The following is a 23848-nucleotide window of genomic DNA, read 5'->3' on the forward strand; positions in this document are numbered from 1 at the left end:
TACACTTCCCAGCACACATTGCCAAAAAACACATAGAAGCAGAGATACAGGAAGATTGGTTTGTGCCAGGGCTCCAGGAACATATATCAAGACTAGCAATGGAATGCACAACGTGTCAAATATACAATTCTGGGAAGACATTACGGACACTCAGAGGGACAATTCTAAAACCAACAGGGCCCTTCCGGGAACTACATATTGATTACGCAGACATGGGGGGGAAAGGTGTAATGGGGCCCGCTACATGATAGTAGTTGTATGTCCATTTTCAAGATTGGTTGAAGCTGGTCCATGTGCACGTCCAGATGCTAAGTGCACAGCAAAATTCCTAGTGAGGGAAGTATTCACGCACTGGGGAATTTGCGACGTGATTCGCTCAGACAATGGCACTCATTTTGTGAATTAACTATTCAAGGAAGTTACTGCATTATTGGGGATCAAACACAAGCTTTGCTCGATTTATCACCCCCAAAGCAATGGCGTTGTAGAGAAGATCAACGGCCTATTAAAAGGAAGATTGTCTAAACTATGCTTCTCACTAAAAAAGAACTGGGTGTATTGCTTGCCCCTAGCACTATTTGAGTTGAGAAACCAGCCAAGTAAGGACCACCACTTGTCCCCTCACGAGATTGTGACGGGGAGAAGAATGCACACAGCACATTCCCCGCTGCGTAGACACTCAGATGCACATAGAAGCGCCACAATATTGGGAGATGAGTTTACTGATTATCTGAAAAAATGGACTAGAGCAGCACGTGCAATCTCAAGACAACTGTCACCGCCATTTACAAGAGAAGAGGGAAACCAAACTCTGTCATTTGTGGAACAGAGCCCCCAAGGACTACTAATGCCAGGGGATTTTATTTATCTTCGAAGCTTTGTGTGCAGATGGAGTGCCCCAAGATTCCATGGCCCATACGAGGTAGTTTTTTGTACTCCCACAGCAGTCAAATTAAAGGGCTGAGGTACTGGATACATTTAACAGACGTACGGAGGGCCTACAATAATGTTCAGGAGGAAGTGAATGAGGAGGTACAGGCAACAGCAAACGATAACAAATGAAACATTGAATGAAAAAGGTGCAGCTAAAATGAAGTGTATCAGGTATATTAATATGCTAACAAAGAAATTGAATTACAGGTACGAGAAAGAAATAAATGAATAACATTAAGGGATGAAATGGAAAAAGTGATCGAATATAAATGAGAATATGTTTCTCTCTCTCTCTCTTTCGCTCTGCACCCATCCCCTCTCTCTCTCCGTCTATTTCACACTATAATTGTATTGTGGTTACAGTACAAAAAGTAAATGTTTACATGTATATACTTAATGCACTTTTATGTTTTGAATAGGAACAACCATGGCAACGTACGGGCAGCCCACGACGGAGAGCAATAGAATATCGAGATATAGAAATGCTATAGTAGAAAATTGTAGATATTCGTATGCATGTGGATTGTCTGTGTGTGTCGTATTATTTTTTGTGATACTGTTTGGCACAAGCACATATTGGTTCATAGCATTCATCTCTGTCGAGATGAATGAGGGGGCAGGGGGGAACAGAAGTAATATTGCAAATGAAAATATAACAACTGAAAAGGCAAGAGAAGGTGATTTTTTGGTATGGAACGGATACCAGCTTGTGTGGGGGCATAACACGAAACCGCCCAAAACAACCAACCATTCCAAGAAAAGCAGTGCTGAAATGAATGCTAGAATAAGTCCCCTGCCAAATGTCTCTAACTACAATGCCCTCAGTCTAAATGACCGCAACCCTTCTATCATATCGTGGCTTTACAATACCCCCACTACCCTGCTCACACAAGTAACCACCCATACAGCAGCCAGTACCTTACATCATAGAATAACAGAAGAGAACAAAAAGATAGCAGAAAAGTTTGAATTGCTATATGATGAATGGACAGAGGGGGATGTAGGAAAAGGGGGGTATAGAGCACACATTGCCCATGAAGCTGTGAGATATCTTAGAAATAATAGGAGGAAAAGGGAGGTGGGGAGTAGGGAGTATGACGAGCATCATGGTCTGGGTTTAGATCAAATAGAAGACCCAAGACACCCTCACCAGACTAATAAATGGTATGCAGACATGAGTGCAACTGCTAAACAAACAACTAATGAAAGCTGCTATGTATGCTCATTTATCCCCCATGCCTCAGGAACACCCAAGGTGTTGCTACCAAATGAATTGCCTCTGATAAATGCCCAATGTCTCCTTCATCTTACGGTGTGCAGAATTAAGAACAACTTTCTGGCACACGAAATAACTTTTAGCATGCTGCATAACGAGAAAACATGCTACCCGAAAGTGGAAGGCGTAATATGCCTGAAAGAACCATTTTTTGTAATCAAGGGGCCATTATTCACAGACAACAGAAGAAGTTACATGCAAAGCGGAGGCGCTGTGGGGAGTGTCACCTGAAAAGCTGCAGTGGATCGAAAGAACGTGTACACCCATCTGGAAGGAGCACATCACAAAGTTAATGTGGGTGACTGCCATTGAAAAACCGTTCAAACTGCAGAAAGAAATAACATATGAACTATGCTTCCAGGGGGAAGGAAAGACCGCAATGGGAATAAACAAAGACTGCAACAGGACTCTCACCATCCCAGACATGAGGAAGGGGACAGCAGTACTCATGGACACCTACTAGGTGTGTGGCCGCCAGGCATACTTGCATCTCCCACAATCATGGAGCGGTAGTTGCTCATTGGCCTCACTACATTCCGCACTAATGGTGATAACAAAGAGCCACATCGGTGGGGGCAGGAAAGGGCAAGACGCCCCTCGTGAAAACAAGGCCCAACAGACAGAAGAACCACAGATGTATGTTTTGTCCTCTGGCAACAAGGAGGAAATGCTGTCCCGAAACAGACAATCATCAAACTACATATCAAAGGCCTCTTCAGAGCTATTGGCACAGACTTTCTTTGCCTCACTCATTCCAAGCATCCAGGCACAAGCAAATGCTAAGTGGCTGCAAATAACACGCTGGGAGCTGATCCAGTTAGCAAACGATACTGAAGAAGTTTTCAACGTGATCAAGGTAGAGCTGAGAGCCCTGCGGCTAATGACAATGCAAAATAGGTATGTCCTAGACCTATTAACAGCAATGGACAGAGGTGTTTGCCGAAAAATTGGAAGTGCATGCTGCACTTTCGTACCTTCTGAAGACGCAGATAATGGTACATTGTCCCACGTGATCACAGCAGTGCACAACCTAGGAGAAAGAATGAAAACGGAAGGAGGGGCAGAAGAAAGCACGTGGTTCGATAACCTCTTCTCCTGGGTCCCATCATGGCTAGGAATGACTGTTAAACTACTAATGCCAACAGTAGTGTTTTTACTTCTAATTTTTTGTGTGTGCCAGATGGGCCTTCAATGCTGTGCAGGCGCGGTACCAAATGGTACATTGATGATGGTGACAATGGGCGATGCTCGAGGCACAACAGTGCAAGCTATGCAGGAAGCTCAAGTGCAAACAGGTGAAGAGCCGGGACCTAAATACCAGATAGTGCCGGTATACCGCAATGGGGATATAGTGGATAGATTATGGCACACAACAATTAGAGAGCCCCGGGAACTGCAATGGTATGAAGAGATGTGGGTAAACTTGGAGGGAACGAAGGATTGTATATATCTAACTTGTACCCCAGACGAATATGCTAGAAGGGGGAAAGCCTGAGGGGGGTGTGCAGGGCTTGGATGCCCATAAAGGGCTCCCCGGCGTGGGATGAGGCTGTGGCTGATGAAAAAGAATGTGAGCGGTTGGGGGAGTTACGGTATTCGTTACTTAAGTAACGAAAGGGGGGAAAAGTATGGGAGGACAGGTCAAAGAGACCCGTTGACTAGGTATCATAGGCCATGGGGGTCGGGTCTCAGGGCACGGGGTAAGCTGTCCGAGCTTGCCCCGTGAGCATCCCCAGATAGCACGACCCTCCCCACAATGAGAGGCAAGAATGGACTCTCCCATGAATGGGAATAAGGCTAGGACCAAGTGCGGGTGAGCTTAAGGGAAGCTTTATCTAAGTCAAAATAGGGCATGCAAAGAACTCTGCAAACTCCGAGAGCGCTCTGTCCGACAATCGCAAAGACAGGCGTTTATATTTACAAAAAGTGTCATAGGCACCTACACACTATAGGGGGCACATGTACATGGGGATTGGGTGGCGTCGACTAACTATATGTGCAGCTGTGATGCGTTGCTTCGTGGTTGGTGGACGCTGCCGGGTGCCAACGTGGGGTGGGCAGGTCAGCTGGGCTCATTCGGGAGACGCTGTCCGGTCAGGCGTGATCAGTGTCATTAATGGATGTCTTCCTTGGCTTTCTGCCCTAAGGGCCAGGCACACCCCATTCATTCAATGCTGAAGTGTCAGTTGCCCTGTAAATCCTACAATAGGTTATTCTACAGGTTAATACAACACAGGAGGAATGCGCATTAGGTGGGGTGCTGTGGCGATACATCAGTACAGGGTTGCTGATATCCTGTTGACTAGGTATCATAGGCCATGGGGTCGGGTCTCAGGGCACGGGGTAAGCTGTCCAAGATATGGCTCTCGTTAGAAGTCATGACAGATGCTTCTACACAATGTTGGTGCAATATTAGGTGTCTTCTTTTACAAGCGTCATTAATCTGGGGTGAAATGGTGGGTTGTGGGACCTATGAGGGGGCACCTCTGGCCTCTGGTTATGGCTGGATTTTGCTGCTGGGCTGTAAATAATTCAGGTGGCTGTTTGTGGCCATGTGAGCTGCGGGGAATCATGAATGTTTGAAGCGGCTCCAGCCGAATTGGGGGAGGTGAGGCGGTGTAGCTCGGGCCTTTGCTTTCTCTGGCAGGCTTCAATGGGAAGGGAGGGGAGGTGGCCTTGGGTATGCCCGCGATGATAGCCTTCTCGCAAGCTCCAAATCGTATTGGATTGCATTGACGATGAATGGATTCGTATAATGTAATAAGTAAAAATGGCTAAGGGGCTACACATCTATAGTATTTACATCAGTACATATTCATTTCAGAATTCGTTAACTATATCTACAGCTCCATTAGTCACTATAGGGTAAGTATTTGCAATATCAGCAGGTTTAGCAACACATTGTAAACACGATACATGAGGTAGCATTAGGGTTGGTGGAGCACGCAGGAGCAACAGACCAATACGGTTTACAGCAGTAATACACATTAAACCTGTACATTTGCACTTGATGGAATTCTATGGATCTCATTTAAGCAATTTACATGAGCTCACAATACAGTCGTGCTTGTGTTCCTTTGCACTCTAGCAGCATCAGGGTAGTCATGGCATACGGACTTGGTATCACTCATTTTACACTAGCCCTAGAGAAGCACATAGTAGGAGGCCAGGGGCCCTGAGTGTGTGCGCATACTGAGAGGGTTTGAGTGTTGTGACCATGTGGTCGCACAATGACACATTCTTTTGTTCGTACAGTGTTCGTAGAATTTTGACACGGAGGTCGTGCAGAAGGGATATCATTGTAATGCAATATATGCATATATGTATGAGCTGTGTTTTGATGTGGGATTAAGGCTTTTGTTTCATCGAGGAGGGTTTACAGTTATTTTCCAGGCCAGCCCCGCTGCCTGGGTCATGCTGGGGATAATGATGCACTGCGGAAGGTGAAAGATACAGTGTTTGCTCTAACACTAGCTCATGTCCGACTGGTCGTGGGAACGGGCTTTCAGCGGATCGGAGGCAACAGGGTAGACAAGGACTCTCTGAAGGTGGGGGCCGTGCTGCAGCGCACATGGAGTCATGTCTTAAGATGGCGTTCTGGATTTCAAAATGGTTCCCAGGGTCTAGCCTAATACAGTACGTTTGGTCCATGTGTCAGCCAGTGGTCCACCCACCACCTGGGCCCTGGTGGCAGGGGGGCCCCTGAGGAGTCATGGACATCACAAGGAGGGGACTGCAGGGGAGGGGGGTCTCTTTGACCTGTCCTCCCATACACCGGTGACCGTTGACCCTTACCGCCTACCGTGTAATGAGGGCCTTTAACTTTTATCAACTTCAACATTCACAACCTATTTTGGGAAAACATGTGGCACATTTGTGTTGTTTGTTCCATTCTTGGTTTTGCCACAGGCAATACAGGTTATACTCCTCTACTCTTGACTACTTTATATCAGGAGGGCCACTTCTGTTTCCCCACTTTTATATCAATTATCTGCTGGCAATGTTTCTTTCTTATAATGGCTTTTCTTTGGCTTAGGCAATGCATGTTGATGACTTACTAAACTATTGCTTCTTCCTTATTCTGGCAACAGTAGTTACAAAATGTCCTGAAACGATGTCCTCTCGTTATTTAGCCAACATGGATTATATGCTCTGTGAAGTATTGCCCCCCCCCCCTTTACTTTGGCAATGATGGTTATGGTCAACTGGATTCAGTATTGCCCGTTTGTTATTCTGGCAATGATTTTGGCTTTTATAACGATGCTTGAAATCTTTTTCTTCTTGCCCCTTTATAAAGTTCTTATTTCACCAATCTTAGTTCTATTTTCCAGTACCGTGCTCACCACATGGATCTGAGTTCTATTTTCCAGTACCATGCTTACCACATGGATCCGACTTCTATTTTCCAGTACCATGCTTACCGCATGGACCTGACTTCTATTTCCCAGTACCATGCTTACCACATGGATCTGACTTCTATTTTCCATTACCATGCTTGCCATATGGATCTTCGTTCTATTTTCCAATACCATGCTTAACACATGGATCTGACTTCTATTTTCCAGTACCATGCTTACTGCATGGATCTGACTTCTATTTTCCAGTACTATGCTTACCATGGCATACTGGGATGGGCATGAGATCCCCGCAAGCACAGAATTGCGTGATAGAAATCAGAGTGCAACTGCCACATAATGTCAACAGCCTCGTGGAAACAGTCACCTCGCCCTGTACTCACTGGCCCAAATACACTACCTCTGGGGAAAAGGACAGTTCCAAGCTATCGCAGAGAAGACCTGTACATGAAGGTCTGGGATCTGTACAAGACTTGTTTTCATAGCATGCCCTAAATTAGGTGGCATCCCAGATCTTGACCAAAAGCACATATCGTGCAATGTACTGTTACCCCACACAGCAGCTATCAGGAGAATTCCCCATGCTCTGACGTAGCCGCTGTATTAGCATCCCCCCGTATTTAAAGAGAGCCCGACAGGAAGGGAACTTGCAGGTTGATATCTGCCCTATGGAGTACCGGCATGTGGATGGGACGCATATTGGTTTATGTGTTTTATTGTTGTTATATGTGTCATGCTTCCCCGATGGAAGTTATGGCATTCCTGGAGACTCCATTGAAAGTGCCTTCACGTTACACTACGTTCTCCTGTGAGCGGTCTAGTGTTTTTCAAGATGGCTGCCCGTTGTTTATACTGGAGGAATTGCTGGCGTTCGGATGCGTTGCACCTTCGGTCTTTTCACCGTCCTGCCAACGTTAGTAACTTTCACTCTCAGAGCTAACGCTCCATTGTTATCTTTTCTGTCTTTCTCTCCCGCGATCGTCCCTTCGATCGTTGCCTACTGTTCTGCCCTCTCGTCTCTTCGAGCGTACTTTCTTCTGTTTTCTTTTGTTCTTACCTTCGTTCCCCGTTCCGTTGCTTTCCGTGTTGTGTCCTCCTCGCATCAGGCACATTCTGCAGCTCCAGCTTATCCGCTCTTCATTACCTTGTCTCCCTCCGCTCTGCTGTTCCGTATTCCTTACCTGTTTTCTTTTCTTTCTCCATTGCATCTCCAAGCTACTCCGTCTCTCTCTCATACTCTCATCCACCTCGTGTGGACTACGTACCTTGAACGAAGCCATTCTTGTGAAACATCCGTAAGGATCAGATACAGGGTTTTTTCAGCCAGGAGGCTTTTTCCCTGTTGGAGGACGGTCTCCTGGGGAGCCCCCCGGTTGGGGGTTTACCTCCCGACAGCGTGGCTTCCTGCAGAGACCGACCTTATTTACACGATAAGAAGAAGACCAAGGAAATACGCAGACGAAGAAAGACAGTACCACAAGAAGACGACTTAGACGATAAAGGTGAGGAGGAAGGAAGGGAGGTTTATTGCAAATCTGACAGCGTGCAACGCCAGGAAGTAAGAATGGCTTCACTCGAACAGTACCAAGAACTTGTAGGAGCCATACAAGGGCTAACTGTGGAAGTCCAAACCCTCCGAAATGAGAACCAGACATTACGCCAGCAAGTTAATACTCGTGATGAGAACAGGGAAAATAGGGGTGACCTACCTCCTCTCCCGTTGCAATTTGGCAAGTATGATGGGAACCCACGATCGCTAAGGGAGTTTTTAGACTCCTGTTTGATCTATTTCACATTTCGTCCAAGAGCATTTGATTCCGATAGGGCGAAGGTGGGATTCCTAGTTTCGAACCTGGCCGGCAATGCACTAGCATGGGCAACCCCTCTTATAACCCAGTCTGACCCAGCTACAAATGACTATGCAGCATTCACAAAAATGTTCAAAGCACGATTTGAACGTCCTGAGGTCCAATTCTCTTCGTATGAACAAATAATAGACCTCAAACAAGGTAATCTAGACGTGCAAACTTATATTTCTTCCTTCATGAGACTTGCTACCAATTCTGATTGGCCGGATTCTGCCCAACAAACATTGTTTCGCAGGGGTCTCAATGAGGATATCAAAGATGAGTTAGCCAGGACTGCTAGACCACATTCCTTTCATGATTTAGTCTCTCTTGCTCTCCAGATTGAATTCCGTTTAGAAGAGAGAAGGCAAGAACGGAGAAGGAATCCTACGACGCCCATCCTCCATACGCCGGGTCAGGGAAATCGTACGGTCCCTCATCAAGGAGAAGAACCAATGCAAAAAGCTGCGACAAGAGGCCCGCTAACCTCAGAAGAAAGAAGGAGAAGACGTGATCTAGGTCTCTGTATGTATTGTGGGTCCCAGAAGCATCTCTTGCGAAATTGTCCAGAGGTACCCCCTTGTCGACAAGGAAACGCTACCCCCCGAACCTGAACAGGGGAAGGTCCGGGGACAGTAGTCCGACTCCCTGTGTCAACCACTTACCTGTACCCTCTAGTGACGATACACGTTTGATGGTTTTTCCTGTCCGACTCACGAGCGGCATATCTGACCCTTGGGATGTGATAGCAATGTTGGATTGTGGTGCGGCTGGAAATTTTATCGACATACAGTGGGCAGAGAAGAACGGCCTGCCTCTCCGCAAGAAACTACAGCCGGTCCCAGTGGAAGGAGTTGACGGTACTCCTTTGTCATCCGGTCCCATCAGGTATGAAACAGAACCTGTTAACGTCAAACTGTTCCAACATCAGGAGATGGTGGTATTTGATCTCATCCGTGCTGCTCATTTCCCCGTAATACTGGGGATGCCCTGGTTACGCCGCCATAATCCTACCATCGATTGGACGGCAAATACCATTCATTTCAAGTCTTCGTTTTGCTCAGAAGGGTGTTTGCAGCCTATCTCCCCATATCCACGAACCAACTCTGCAGGATCCTTGTCAGCTGCTTCAATACATCTGATACCTTCCCATTACTTAGATTTCATGGAAGTATTCTTGGATCATCAACCTCATATCCTTCCTCCTCACAGAAACGAAGATTGTGCCATCGAAACAGTGCCAGGAGCTTCAATACCCTTCGGACGGATGTTTCCCCTGTCTTTACCTGAACGTCAAGCTCTCAAGGAATACCTGGACTGCAACCTTCATCATGGACTCATTCAGGAATCCAAGTCCCCTGCTGGAGCCTCTTTGTTTTTTATCCCGAAGAAGGGATCCTCCGAACTTAGGCCATGTATAGACTACAGAGGACTCAATCAAGTAACAATCAAAGACCAGTATCCTATGCCTCTAATTAAGGAGGTCTTGGAGGCAGTACAAGGAGCCAGCATTTTCACTAAACTTGACCTACGGGGTGCATACCATTTGCTCAGGATCCGACCTGGTGACGAGTGGAAAACTGCATTCCGGACACCTCTAGGTCATTTCGAATACAAAGTAATGCCATTTGGTTTGGTAAATGCCATATTTCAGTGATTCATCGACAAACTGTTTTCGGACCGTCTGTTTACCACAGTAGTAGTATACTTGGACGATATTTTGGTGTTCTCGAACTCATCCAAAGAACATCATCATTATGTTAGGGAAGTGCTCCAGAGACTCCTGCAAAACCAACTTTACGTCAAGCCGGAAAAGTGTGTCTTTGACTCTTCTTCTGTGTCCTATCTGGGATTTGTTTTGTCGGGAGAAGGGATTCACATGGATCCAGGGAAGATAAAGGCCATCCTGCAATGGTCCAAACCCAAGAACGTCAAGGATATTCAGCGGTTTTTGGGGTTGGCCAACTTCTACAGACATTTCATTTCTGGATTTTCTAATCTGGAACTCCCCATCACAGCCCTCCTAAAGAAGGGGGTGACATTCAATTGGTCATCAGAAGCTGATCAAGCTTTTCTTATATTAAAACAAGCGTTTACCACAGCTCCCATATTGATTCAACCAAACCAAGCACTTCCCTTTATAATAGAAGCCGGCGCTTCAAACGGAGCGATAGGAGCAGCATTGTTACAAAGACATATAGATGACAAGGAACACTCAGTAGCCTACCTATCACGCACCCTCACTTCCAGTGAGCGGAACTATTCGGTGATAGAACGGGAACTATTGGCTATCAAACTAGCCTGTGAAGAGTGGCGTCACCTATTACAAGGAGCTATACATCGCTTTACCGTTCGGACAGACCATAGGAATTTGAAGATACTTCAACAGATAGAATGCAGAAACGCCAGACATGCCAGATGGGTGTACTTCTTCTCCCAATTTGATTTTGATATTTCGTACATCCCAGGAAAGGAGAACGTTCTTGCGGACGCACTATCCCGCAGCCAGGGTACGAATATCGAATCTCCTGGAAAACCCGAAAGATTACTGCCTAACAAGTCTTTTCGGATCATTGCCAATACCTTCCTAAAGGATACCAGAGACAGTCTCATTCTCAACAGACCATCTCAGGCGTTAAGGACCAGACTAAATGAAAGATCAGGACTTTATTTCCGAGATGAGGCCCTATATTTACCCAGTAAAGAGCAACAGACCTTGGTTATGTCATGGTGTCATGACACTCCGTTGGCTGGTCACAAGGGCCAGATAGCTACCTTAGATCTGGTGTTACGGTATTTCTGGTGGCCAGATTGCGCTAAAGACGTCAAGACTTATGTAGCCACTTGTCCCACCTGTGCGAAGAACAAACACCAGACGTCTCGACCTCTCGGTCTGCTTCAACAAGAACCCATATCTTCTCAACCTTGGACTCATATATCGATTGATTTTGTGGTAGATCTCCCATTCTCTCAAGGTATGACTGCCATCATGGTCACGGTAGACTCCCTAAGCAAATTGGCTCATTTCATACCCTTACAAGGGGTACCTTCAGCTCCTGAAACAGCCAGAATCTTTCTCAAAGACATAGTAAGGTTACATGGTCTCCCTCATACAGTAGTATCTGATAGGGGCTCCCAATTTACCTCAATATTTTGGTCCTCTCTGTGTAAACAACTAGGTATTCAGCGAGCTCTTTCATCAGGTTTCCATCCCCAGAGCAACGGGCAGACCGAGAGATTGAACCAAACTATGGAACAATATCTACGTTGTTTTTGTAGTCAGCGACAAGAAGACTGGAATCTGTATCTTCCATCAGCAGAATTCGCTTATAATAATACCTTCCACACGGCCATCCGGATGAGTCCGTTCTACTGCACCTATGGATATCACCCTCGCCATATGTTGGTAGGATCACATGAACCTTCAAAGCTGCCCACTATCGAACTTCTTATCCAATCTCTGAAAGAGACCCATCAGCTAGCCAGTGACACCTTAATGGCTAGTCGCAAAGATTACAAGAGATGGGCCAATAAGAAAAGACTCCCCAATCCTCCCTGGAGGGAAGGATCCCGGGTATGGCTGGCTACCAAGTTCTTACCTAGGTGGGTTCACACCAGAAAATTTGCCCCAAGGTATATCGGTCCTTTCAAAGTCAAGAAAAAGATCAACCCAGTGGCTTTCCAGCTAGACCTTCCTCCTCAATTGAGTCGAGTACATCCGGTATTCCATTCTTCGTTACTCAAGGAATACCGTCCAGACCCTTATCGGAGAAAGATCACCCGACCCACATACAACAAACCAAGCGATCCGGAGGAGTATGAGGTCTCATATTTGGTGGATTCCCGTTACTATCAAGGAGGGCTCCAATACTTGGTACATTGGAAGGGTTACACCCCCGAGGAATGCACTTGGGAGCCCCACCATCATATACATGCTCCATTACTCATTCAGAGGTTCCATCGCCTCCATCCAGGAAAGCCGGGGGGTCCCCCGGTGAAGAGGAGGCATACTGTCATGCTTCCCCGATGGAAGTTATGGCATTCCTGGAGACTCCATTGAAAGTGCCTTCACATTACACTACGTTCTCCTGTGAGCGGTCTAGTGTTTTTCAAGATGGCTGCCCGTTGTTTATACTGGAGGAATTGCTGGCGTTCGGATACGTTGCACCTTCGGTCTTTTCACCGTCCTGCCAACGCTAGTAACTTTCACTCTCGGAGCTAACGCTCCATTGTTATCTTTTCTGTCTTTCTCTCCCGCGATCATCCCTTCGATCGTTGCCTACTGTTCTGCCCTCTCGTCTCTTCGAGCGTACTTTCTTCTGTTTTCTTTTGTTCTTACCTTCGTTCCCCGTTCCGTTGCTTTCCGTGTTGTGTCCTCCTCGCATCAGGCACATTCTGCAGCTCCGGCTTATCCGCTCTTCATTACCTTGTCTCCCTCCGCTCTGCTGTTCCGTATTCCTTACCTGTTTTCTTTTCTTTCTCCATTGCATCTCCAAGCTACTCCATCTCTCTCTCATACTCTCATCCACCTCGTGTGGACTACGTACCTTGAACGAAGCCATTCTTGTGAAACATCCGTAAGGATCCGATACAGGGTTTTTTCAGCCAGGAGGCTTTTTCCCTGTTGGAAAACGGTCTCCCGGGGAGCCCCGCGGTTGGGGGTTTACCTCCCGACAGCGTGGCTTCCTGCAGAGACCGACCTTATTTACACGATAAGAAGAAGACCAAGGAAATACGCAGACGAAGAAAGACAGTACCACAAGAAGACGACTTAGACGATAAAGGTGAGGAGGAAGGAAGGGAGGTTTATTGCAAATCTGACAATATGTGCTTGATGTACTTTGATGGCCTTACGGCCAAATATAGTATACTTATTAAAACTTATTAGGGTCAGGAGTTAGCGGTGCCACGCACACCTCGAAGTCTGAAAGGGAGAGAATGATTTACCCGAAAATGTGTGTATATACCATCATTAATGTCTGTCACAGAGAAACACATTAATGATAGTATACACACAATTTTTCTGTGTCATTTAAACTAGAGATTGGAACCATTAAAAGATGCAATATTTGTTTGTCCATGTTTATGCTAGAAGACATCTCCCACCCGATGACACAGCGGGCAGGTTTCACCTACAACCCACCCGCATCCTGAAGAAGGTTGCTCCAACATTGTGGCTTTATCCATATCCATTACCTGACGACCAATACTATCAAATAAGCAAAATGCTATTTGATTTATATTTTGTGTGAACACCCATTTAGAATGGATATAGGTGTAAGGAATTGGTCTAATGTATTTTTGGGTTCTTCAACAGCCCACCTGTGTAGTAGTGTACGTTAATGGGTGTGTGAATGAATAATGATGTAAATGGTGGAATATACATGTGGATGTTGAATAATGTTTCATTTAAGAGATATGGTGTATTAACAAATACTGTTAAGTTCTATATAAATAATATATTTTATGATATTAACAATACTGACATTGCCTGTATCAAGAGAGGTTCCAATCTCACTTGCTGGGGTCCGTTGTAGTATTGTTCTATATGACTAGCATGGAGGACCTGCGACGTAACAGGCACCCTTATTTTTGACCAACACAAATGACAAATGACCGACAAGTACCCCCAGTATTAACACTACAGCACCCAAAGAATACTAACAGACAATATATGAACTGTACAAGTACCCCCAGTATTATTAACTGTACAAGTACCCCCAGTAGTATTAACACTACAGCACCCAACCAAAGAATACTAACAGACAATATATGAACTGTACAAGTACCCCCAGTATTATTAACTGTACAAGTACCCCCAGTAGTATTAACACTACAGCACCCAACCAAAGAATACTAACAGACAATATATGAACTGTACAGGTACCCCCACTTAACACTGCAGCACCACCTCAAAGCAAAAACTGACCAAGAAGTGCTACCATCTCCAAGACCATGTGACAAATACGTCTGAGGTTGCAGGGAAGGAGCTGGGTAGCACTGCTAAGCAATCTCTGGGGAGATTAATAATTAACATGTGTGTTTTCTTTTATAAACCAGGTCCACTTATTGTCACAACTGTCTTTTCATTAAGAAACCAAGAGGAGGAAGACCTGAGCCACACGGACAGCCAGGAGGTGGCGAACAGAATTCATGGTATTACTTTCTTTATTTAAAGATTTGAATTCTTTGTGTTTTGCTACAGGAGCTGTGGGGGAGGAAAGGGTGAGGCTGATATGGTCACTGATATGGTCACTGATATGGTCACTGATATGGTCACTTTTCCTGCAAGTCAGTAGAGGACAGGCAGTTGCATTTTGGACGTCTTGCATTTGATGGGTCAGTTTGAGCAAGAGGCTAAGGGAAGCAGTCTTTCCATTATTAGTCCCCGGCGGGTGGGGCAGCCTCTCAGCCAAAGCAGAGGCATGAAACGGGGGCATTACCGCTGGTAATGCCCCCGCTTGGAGCATGCTCACGGCTGGAGGCCGCCATCTTCCACCCCCAGGGAATGCGGTAAGTGGTGTCCCACTTCCCCATTCCCCTTCCTCCTCCCCCCTGCACAGAAATGCCTCTCTGCCCCCATCTCTACTTACCTTCGTTGAAGTTTATTTCGGGAGCCGGCGCACTCGGAACACTTCTGCGCCCAACGCTTCGCTCTGGCCTGTAACTATGGGCCCCGGGGCATTACCTGAAGTATTAATGCCTCCCCTGCTCAGGGCCTATTGCTTAATTGAGTCTAGTGGAGATGAGGGCACAAATGATGGGTACCCCGTGCCGGAAGCAGAAGCTGAAGGGTGTTGTTGTGGGTGCTTAGGAAGATAAAGCAGGTGCTGGTGCTGATTGCAGCGTTGACTAGACGTGAACCAGAGGATACCAAAGCTTTTGACTGAATATAAAGGGGAAGAGCAGGTTGATGGGATAGCGGGCCGAAGTTGGGGGCAATTTTGATAAACTAAACAAGGACATAACAGAAGTTCTGGATAAATCAGTATCTCACATTCAGTCATTGGTAGCCTGCATGCAAAAAAAGGGAGGTGATACTATGGAGTCGGGATTAGGATTGGCAGTTGGTGTTGGGGCAGGTGAGGCCTAGGTTGGAAAGCGGGGTGGGCAATCCAGAAGAGTGCAAGGCTTAGCGTAAAAGAAGGATTGAAGTTGAAGGGCAATGTTCCTCCTCTCTTCCTCCCTCCTAGGCCCTCTTCCGTGCTCTTGCAGCCGACTTCCACTCCAAAACTCTGGACAGCCTGTCCTCTGCTCCCCTGCTCACCCCCCCTTTCTCTTTCCTTCCTTGACCCCCTCTCGCCCCCCATACTCTCCTCCTTCTCTCCCACTGCACCAGACGATGTGTCTCGAGTTGTCTGCTCTATGAAAGTCTCTTCTAAACAGGTGCTTTCCTGCTCTTCCAGAACCATCAAGGACAACATCGCCTCTCTCGCCCCATCCCTGGCTGACCTCTGCAACCATTCCTTTGCCACGGGCTCCTTCCCACAACCCCTAAAGCACTCTCTTGTGCACCCTCTCCCAAAAAAGTTATCTGCTGACCCTTCTCTATCACTCCTTTCTTGGGCATACTCATGGAGAAGCTGGTCATCTCCCAACTGACACTCCACACCGAATTGGCTGGTTTCCTCCATGACCACCAGTCCAGTTGTAGGGCATCCGGAGGCACGGAAACTACTCTCCTGAACACCTGTGAAGATCTGCTCTCTAACCTGGACTGTAACACTCAATCTATTCTGCTCCTCCTCGATCTTTCTTCCTCCTTTGACACAGTCAACCAATCCATCCTCTTAAATCCTCTCCATGATACCCTTTCTATCATGGACCAGGCAGCGGCGTATTTGACCTCCTTCCTTTCAAACAGTTCCTCCCATGTGCAGATGGGTCCTTTCCTCTCCACCACCTCTCTCTCCCTACCTGTGGCGTCCCTCAGGGCTCTACCCTACCTTCTCTGTGTTCCTCCCCCCTCGCTCTGGCCACCCTCCTTGGGCTCCCTCCGCTCACCCATCTGCGAGGCAAAAAACCTTGGGGTTATCTTTGACTCCTCTCTCTCTTTCTCTCCACACATCAGACCTTGCAAAGAAGTCCAACTTTCAGCTCCACTTCCTTAGATGCATTCTCCCTTTCCTCACCTTCCCCCAGAATCTCAATGTCTCCAGAGCCTCTCTAGGCTGGACAACTGCAACAGCATCTTCCTCAATCTGTCTCTTTTCTCCCTTTGGCCCCTTCAACTAATCCAGAACAGGACTGTGATACTTATCCTTGGCCTCATGCCCAGGGACCGCATCTCTCCAGCCCTAAAATCTCTCCACTGGCTCCCGCTGACTGCAAGGATCAAATTCAAGACCCTCTACATTATCCACAAGGCTGTCTGGGAACGGCTGTCTGGGAACGGGGACGTCTCTACGTCCAGCTTTCCCTCTCTAGAAATCTCCCTGCTAGAGTTCTTCGGTCCTCTAGCTCCAACTCTCTGCAGGTCAAACGTTTCTCCAAGCAGACAATTGGGGGGGGGGGTTTGATCCCTCTCTTCCTCAGAAACAGCCTTCCTGCCCCCCTCAAACTTGAGCCGGATCCACTTAAGTTCTGGAAACTTCTCAAGACTTTCCTTTTCTCCTCATACTTCCCTCTCCCCCTCCCCTGCTAGCATCCATCTGCCACTGTGACTGGGGCCTAGTCCCTTCTGAGTCATACAGGGGCCAGACCACTCCCCCCATCAGTCCTAGCAGCATCCCTTGCCAGCACTTGCCCGTGGGCACCTTTCAGCGGACTAGCCCAACCTGGTCCATCCCACTTCTCCTCCCTTCCCCTTCCCTCTTCCTGCACTTGCTGTCTTGGCCCCTCCCCCAGCACTTGCCCACCCCCTTCTTGGGCACCTCTCCTGCACTTCTCCCTCTCACCCCCTGCCCCCCGCACATATCACCTTTGTCTTGCACCTGCACGGTAGGATTGTAGCAAAGCCAGTATAGCTGTTAGTGTTGTTATTGCTGTTGTTTATTTTTCTTTTTTTTTTGTTGCATTTTTAAAGTGCTCACACAGCCTGCGGGCATCGAGGCGCTCTTACAGGAATTGTTTTTTTGTAGCATACTTGTTTTTGTCTTAGTTGTGTATTTATAATACGCTTAAATACCCAGAGGTTTCTAAGCGCGGACCCCGGGATCGAACCTGTGTTGCTTTGTGTCGTCTTGCTTCCAAGGCGAGCACGTTGCTGCTGAGCTATCCTCCCGGGACAACTTCATTGCCGGTTTTTTCCCCTCCACCCCCCATTGTGGCGCCATAGAAACGTCCAATAAGATAAAATAAAAAGATGTGTTCTTCAATGGATCTTTTGCCAGATGGTGGAAGTTAGAGATTAGCCAATTGTTTTTAGGGGGTGAAAAGATAGGGGGCAGTTCAACAATTCCAGGCACATTGGGCCTCATCATGAGTTTGGCGGTAACCCTTAAATCCGGCGGTCGCGCTATTACCGCCGGATTTATGGGTCTGCCAAATCAGGGCTAAGGCGGATTTCTCCCCAGCTCTGAGCTGGGGGAAATCTGCCGAAAATTCACGCTGTTACCGCCGGCGGGAAATCCGCCGGCGGTAAGAGTGCGAAAATTCCCCTTTGATCCCAATTGGGAATGGGGCGTTCCCGAATGGGCTCAGTGGGGAATGGGGAATTCCATTACCGCCAAACCCGTGATCCGGCGCTAATAGCGACGGGGGGTTTGGCGGCAGGGCTAATACCGTCAGCAGTAATACCACCAGCGTTACCGCCCAACTCGTGATGAGGCCCATTGACTGTACACGTTTTAAATCACCTAGGCTTAAGGATGATGGATGAAGCGACTCTATCCCCATCTTCATGGGGCCGTTGCAAAGACGATGCATCGCAATGTTCTTCCTTCCTCCTTCTCATCCTCAGGCATGATGAGTTGAGCAGAGGTCATATGCGGTGCGGACCAGTAAGTGCAGACATTAGAGGATGGAACAAGAGGCAGTCATCCAGGGGAGTGCCAGAACTGGTAGAAGATGAAAAGACGTTTAGGAGACAATGGGCCTCATTACGAAGTTGGAGGTAGCCATGGCGCTATTAGCGCCATGGCTGCCTCCAAACTCGTTCCGACTCCACCCTGGTGAATGGAGAAATTACTGGTCCATTCCAAGGTTGGGAGGACCGGTAATTCCCCATTCACCAGGGCCCTTCCCCATTCCCATTTGAGCCCCCATAGGGCTCAATGGGAATGGGGAAGGCGCTAATAACGGTACCACAAATTGCGATACCGTTATTAGCTCTAAAGTCCCTTTGCGGGTCCTGTCCTTAACACCTGGAAAAACCAGGTGTTAAGGAAGGACCCGCAAAGGGAACCTGTAGTAACGGTGCCCTTACCGGTGCCGGTAATCCCTTACCGCCCACCTCGTAATGGGGCCCAATCTTAAATATACTTAGGAGAAATGACCCTGAATTCAAAAGTAGAAAGCTGACAAGAAAACCTATTTCTGTTGTTGGGGACGTCAAGTCCCATAATTCCCTCAGTACTGGGACGAGGAAGGGGGCTGAAGAGCAATGCTGAAGAAGTGGTCAACTTGTTAAGGCTAACGGCCCACTCCTGAGGGAGGTAATGAGGCTTAAAGGCCCCCTCAGGTGCTGGCCATTAGTTGGAGATGGAGGTGGAGTTGGAGCAGCAGCAGTAGCAGTCGCAGAAGGAGAGCATGTTGTTGGCAGTCCACCCAGACATTGGAGGAAAGAGACGACGCTGGGACCACTATAAAGCAGATTTCAGCTGCCAGTCCTGAGAGGGTCCTTTTCCCCCCTAAATCTGAAGTGCCGAGGTTGCGCAGCAGGCAGCGTGAAGGAAGACGGCTGTCCCCATGTGAACCGAGACGCAGAGACTGCGCAGCAGTAAGCATGCATGAGACTGTGGCTGGGGCCTCGTGTACACCTACGGCTCTCAGGGGCAAGTCAAGCTCCGTACTCAGCTGCTGGGAACAAAGGCAACTTCAACAAGCAAGTGTGTCCGTTCGGAAGGGAGCCAGAGCAGTGGAAGTACTACAGCATGTAAAGGGTTCAAAGATAGAGGCTGGTGAGTGTTACTGAGCATTCTTATTCCTTGCACAAATAAGACAGGCAACAGTAGCGAAGGAGAATCACTCGCGTGTGAGTGAAAGCGCTGCTAACACCACTGTTGAACATCGGACAATGAATGTAACAAGTAGCACTCGCGTACAAGTGAAATGACCTGAATGGCACTAATTGAACGTGTGCCTAAAAGTGATTCTGAAGTGAAGGCCATCCGAAGAGCAGTAGAAAACATTGTTGCACTGAAACTAAGTGACTGAACTTTAATAAATGTGTGGGAACAAGCATTGCCCACAGCCAAGAGCGGTACAAGCATTGCTCACAGCCAAAAGTGGTACAAACAAGCATTATCCAAAGTCTAATAGTTGTGCAAGCGTTGTCTAGAGCCTGAGCATACCTGAGTTTATGAGGCCAAAAGAAAAAGAAGGGCGAAATCAGTGTCTTAAAGGGGTAAAGCTTGTTGATGGTGATTATTCCATTTTGCATTTTGCATTGTGCAATTGAAGCTGGTATAGAATCTCACATTGCCAAAGCCAAAAGGAGGAAAGGTAGAATTGCATCCTTATCAGCATTTTGGTTACTGCTGTTGCTGAAAGCCAAAGAGGCAAAGCGGCTGCCCTTCTGGAAGGTGGATGTTCAGAGGAAGAGTGCCTTGCCTACATGAAGGTTTTGAGGTGCGCTAATGTGAATCATGCCTTTTCTGAAAAGTTGTTGAAAGTCACAAAACTGCTTAAGCTGTGGTAAACATTTTATTGTCCGTAGATTTAGAACTTCAAAAGCAGTGTTGATGGAAACTATTGTGCAGGTGTGAGAAACCAAAGAAACCAAAGGTGTCTCACCCGCTAATCCTCGGGGACTTGTCATCCAGGTAGCCAGGACTCGCCCATCGCTTTTCGATCCAGTTCCTGGGGATGGACCAGTACTGGAGGATCACCTGTGTGAGGGGTCTTCGGGGAGCGGGGTGAGGTGACCAATGGTGAGACGCGGTATTCCCCCTTTCCTGTACACCTAACCCACCCCATTTTATCGGATTCTCTGAAGTCCCAACTCCCCCCCCCCACCTTTTCACACAAACTCAGGGCCGAAGAAGAGGGCAACTGAGACTAAAAAGGCTAATGCTTGCAAATCGCATTGAACATGTCCCGCTAATCATGTCAGGAAAAGTCAGGCACTTGACTTTAAGTGCATGCAACTAATATCAATTAGCTCTCCTCACATGGATTAGAATTTCTTCCAAACAACTTGATCCCATACCTTTAGAACTATTGAAGCTGTAATATACCAAAATGTGTCCCAATGGAAGTAATTTGCTACGAATTTGAACTTGGTTCGCTCAAAAGTATTATGGAATGTGGAAAGGTAGCGTTATATAGGAAATGTATCCTGGGTTATAGCAATTCAATATACAATGTATTTTGTGTTAATGAGTCTGAAGAATTTATGAGGAATTTGTAAACAGATGTTGAAACCATATTGTTTAATATTCGAGTCACAAAAAAATGTTTTACTGACAAACCCCGGAAAGTTAAAATGTTAATCAAAGCCTTTGATTGGGTTGAAAACAATATAGCTATATTGAACTTCAAATTATATAGTCAAATTGTATCAGCATGGAAATGGTACCCTGAGCCTGAAAAATATATTGTAAAATATCCATCTCGATTGATAATGAATAATGTGATGCTTTTTAGGTGCAATGTTTTAAGTACAAATGAAATTGGCTTTGCTCGTAACCAAATTTCAGAAGATAAGAAAATGTGCAGATTTTGTTTAGATCCAGGAGAAAATGAAACGTTGTTACATCTGCTATTAATCTGCACAAAGCTAACTAAGGAGAGGCTGGAGTATTTTTCTTATTTTGTACACAATACCTCAAATGTGCAAAGAGATATTATTTGGTATGATATGTTACATGAACCCTCAATGTCCCTAAAAATTGCTGTAATTAACTTTTTGAAGGTTGTGTGTAATGTGACATAAGAGGCGGCTTCCCAATGGGGAGGTCTGTGTTGAGACTGTTGTATATACTAACACAGGTTTTATAATTCTTAATAGATTTTAAAGGAAGGAGGAGAGAGGATCTCATATGCAAGAAGAAGTCATTTAAAAGAAGATGTAAATGACTCATTTTTTGCATTGATTTGTTTATCTTGTTGTTTTATTGAATTATATGTATTTTTTTGGAAAGGTTTATATAAACCAATAAACAAATAATAAAAAATAAAAAAGTCAGGCACTTGACTTTAAGTGCATGCATCTAATACCAATTAGCTCTCCTCACACGGATAATAGGTGGAACATAGAGACACACTCTGAGGGGGCGTGACTAGCGGCCAATGGAGTAAGTCACACTCACAGATGTCTCCCGCCTGATCCGTAACGATCCGCTAAGAATAGCTAGCGCTATTAATGGAACTGTGTTGCAAGTTGACGATGGTGCAGGGGAACATCACGGGAGTCCCCAGCAGAGAGGAATTGTGCAGTGCTTTGAGCGGAGGAGGGCTGTGATGGGCGACGTTGCAGGACTGCCGGTGGCGGCTTTGTTAAACATGGCACCTTCGGGGCCAGAGCGAAGGCTGTCACAGCGAAGTAGCTTGTAGGCTGTGTAGTGCCCGGGAGGAATCTGTGGAGCTTGGCAGCGCAGGAAAGGAGGGGTTGCTGAGGAGAGCGGCAAAGGCTTCCAAGCTGAAGACGACGGCTACTCGGTCAAAGGAGTGCCCTGACCGGAGAAGGTGTGAGGCGAGGGGTGCCCGGACCGGAGAGGGTGTGAGGCAAGGAGTGCTCCCGGACCCCCCTGGCACTGGGGATCCACACTGCAGGTCAGAAAAGTGCGCGTTGCATTCTTGGAGGCCCCAGCGGAGGAGTTTGAAGAGTGGGCCACGCATAAGACAGCCCGGGCCGCACTTCATCGATGAGCGTATATTGACTAAGCCCTGCAGTGAAGAACTAATACGGGGAGAGCCCCAGCGCCATGACTTTAATTGCGCTCCGGCACCCTTAGGAGAACAGGACCAGAGGCATGCCCCAGACAGTAGTACCCGGGCCACAGGGTGAATCACTTTTTCGGAAGCGTGCTCCGGGATCCTCACGTGAAGAGGACCGAGTGCAGGCCCTGCACTCAAAGACCCAGGCCGCGGGGTGAAACTTTGCTACTTTTGAAAGAGCTCTGACATCCTTAGGAGCAGCTGATTCGAGGAGTTCCCTGCATAAAGGAAGCTGGGCCACGGGGTGCAGAGAGAAAAGCAGCCCTGGGGATCCCCAGGCTATGTGCAATCCTCCCGCTAAGAGGAACAGAGGAGTGCATGGAGAACAAAGACCCAGGCCATGTGGTGACATTAAAAGGCGGCCTTTGAGAGCCCCATCCAACGATGGATTGCGCATAAACAGCATTCTACTTCAGTCAATGGCAGCACAGACAGCAACATACACCCAATCCTCCTCGTCATAATCACAGACGAAGGGATAATAGCCATACTTGGCGCAGGGCCAAGAAAAGCCCTGAACAGTAGCCCGGGTGCATACACATTGCACTAGTTAGCTTAGTGGGCGCAGCCTTAAGGTTGTTAAGACATATGGGAAGGGAATAATGCCAGTGGAGGAATGCAAGCCCCCCACAGCTGTTATACACATGAGGGTCTCCAACTAGAGCTCAGCCACGATTTACGCATGCATACCTATGCCCAGGTACACCAAGCAGCGGCTTGGGGCGGAACAAGGACAAAATTTAGCACCCGGAATCCAGCAGGCCTGATGCCTCCCAAGTCTACTAGGCTGAAACAAAGTCAACCCACGCTTGACGGATTTGCCAGAGCCAAGCAACAACCTTCTGGTAGTGATAAGTAACCAGTGCAGGGGACAGGGTGTGAGCCTATAGAGCTGCATAAATAAGTGATGTATTCGATAACGGACCTGAAAGTCTCCCCTGGCACGCAGATCGCAGCAGTACAAGTGGATGTCAGACTGCTATGCCAGGACGTGCATAACTTGGCGGAGCGCACTGCCACTCTGGAGACCCAAACAAAGGACAACACAGGAGGGCTCCGCGAGATGCCATTGGATGTACATATTCTGCAGCAGAAGGTCAGCCTCCTGGAAAACCGAGTGGCGGAGGCAGAAGGGCGGGCTAGAAGGAATAATATATGCATAGTAGGCGGACAAACAGATTTCCATATTTGAAGACAGAGTGGAAGGTCTTGAACATCTACAAGGATGGGTCTTTTAGCTTGAAACAAATGTGACTGAGTACCTCCATCACCCCTGACTGCCTATCTGCCATCCAGTCCCGGTGTATCATCCACAAGGCTGTCTGGGCCCGGCGACCACACTATCTTCAACTTTATCTTACTAAATACTCTCACTCTAGACCACTACCTTCCTCTGG

At 47.2% G+C, this 23848-nt stretch overlaps 1 protein-coding gene across 2 annotated transcripts in view; it reads left to right on the forward strand.

The window, feature by feature from the left end:
- LOC138489475 (zinc finger protein 436-like) overlaps positions 1-23848 on the forward strand; it is a 188014-nt gene that overhangs the window by 51202 nt on the left and 112964 nt on the right. For both annotated transcript variants that reach the window (XM_069617210.1, XM_069617211.1), the window contains exon 3: positions 14472-14567. In XM_069617210.1, the coding sequence (XP_069473311.1) occupies positions 14472-14567 (96 nt within the window). The remainder of the gene's footprint in view (positions 1-14471; positions 14568-23848) is intronic.

This window comes from Ambystoma mexicanum, chromosome 9 (assembly GCF_040938575.1).
Source record: "Ambystoma mexicanum isolate Mex_15411 chromosome 9, UKY_AmexF1_1, whole genome shotgun sequence".
In the NCBI taxonomy this organism is placed as follows: domain Eukaryota; kingdom Metazoa; phylum Chordata; class Amphibia; order Caudata; family Ambystomatidae; genus Ambystoma; species Ambystoma mexicanum.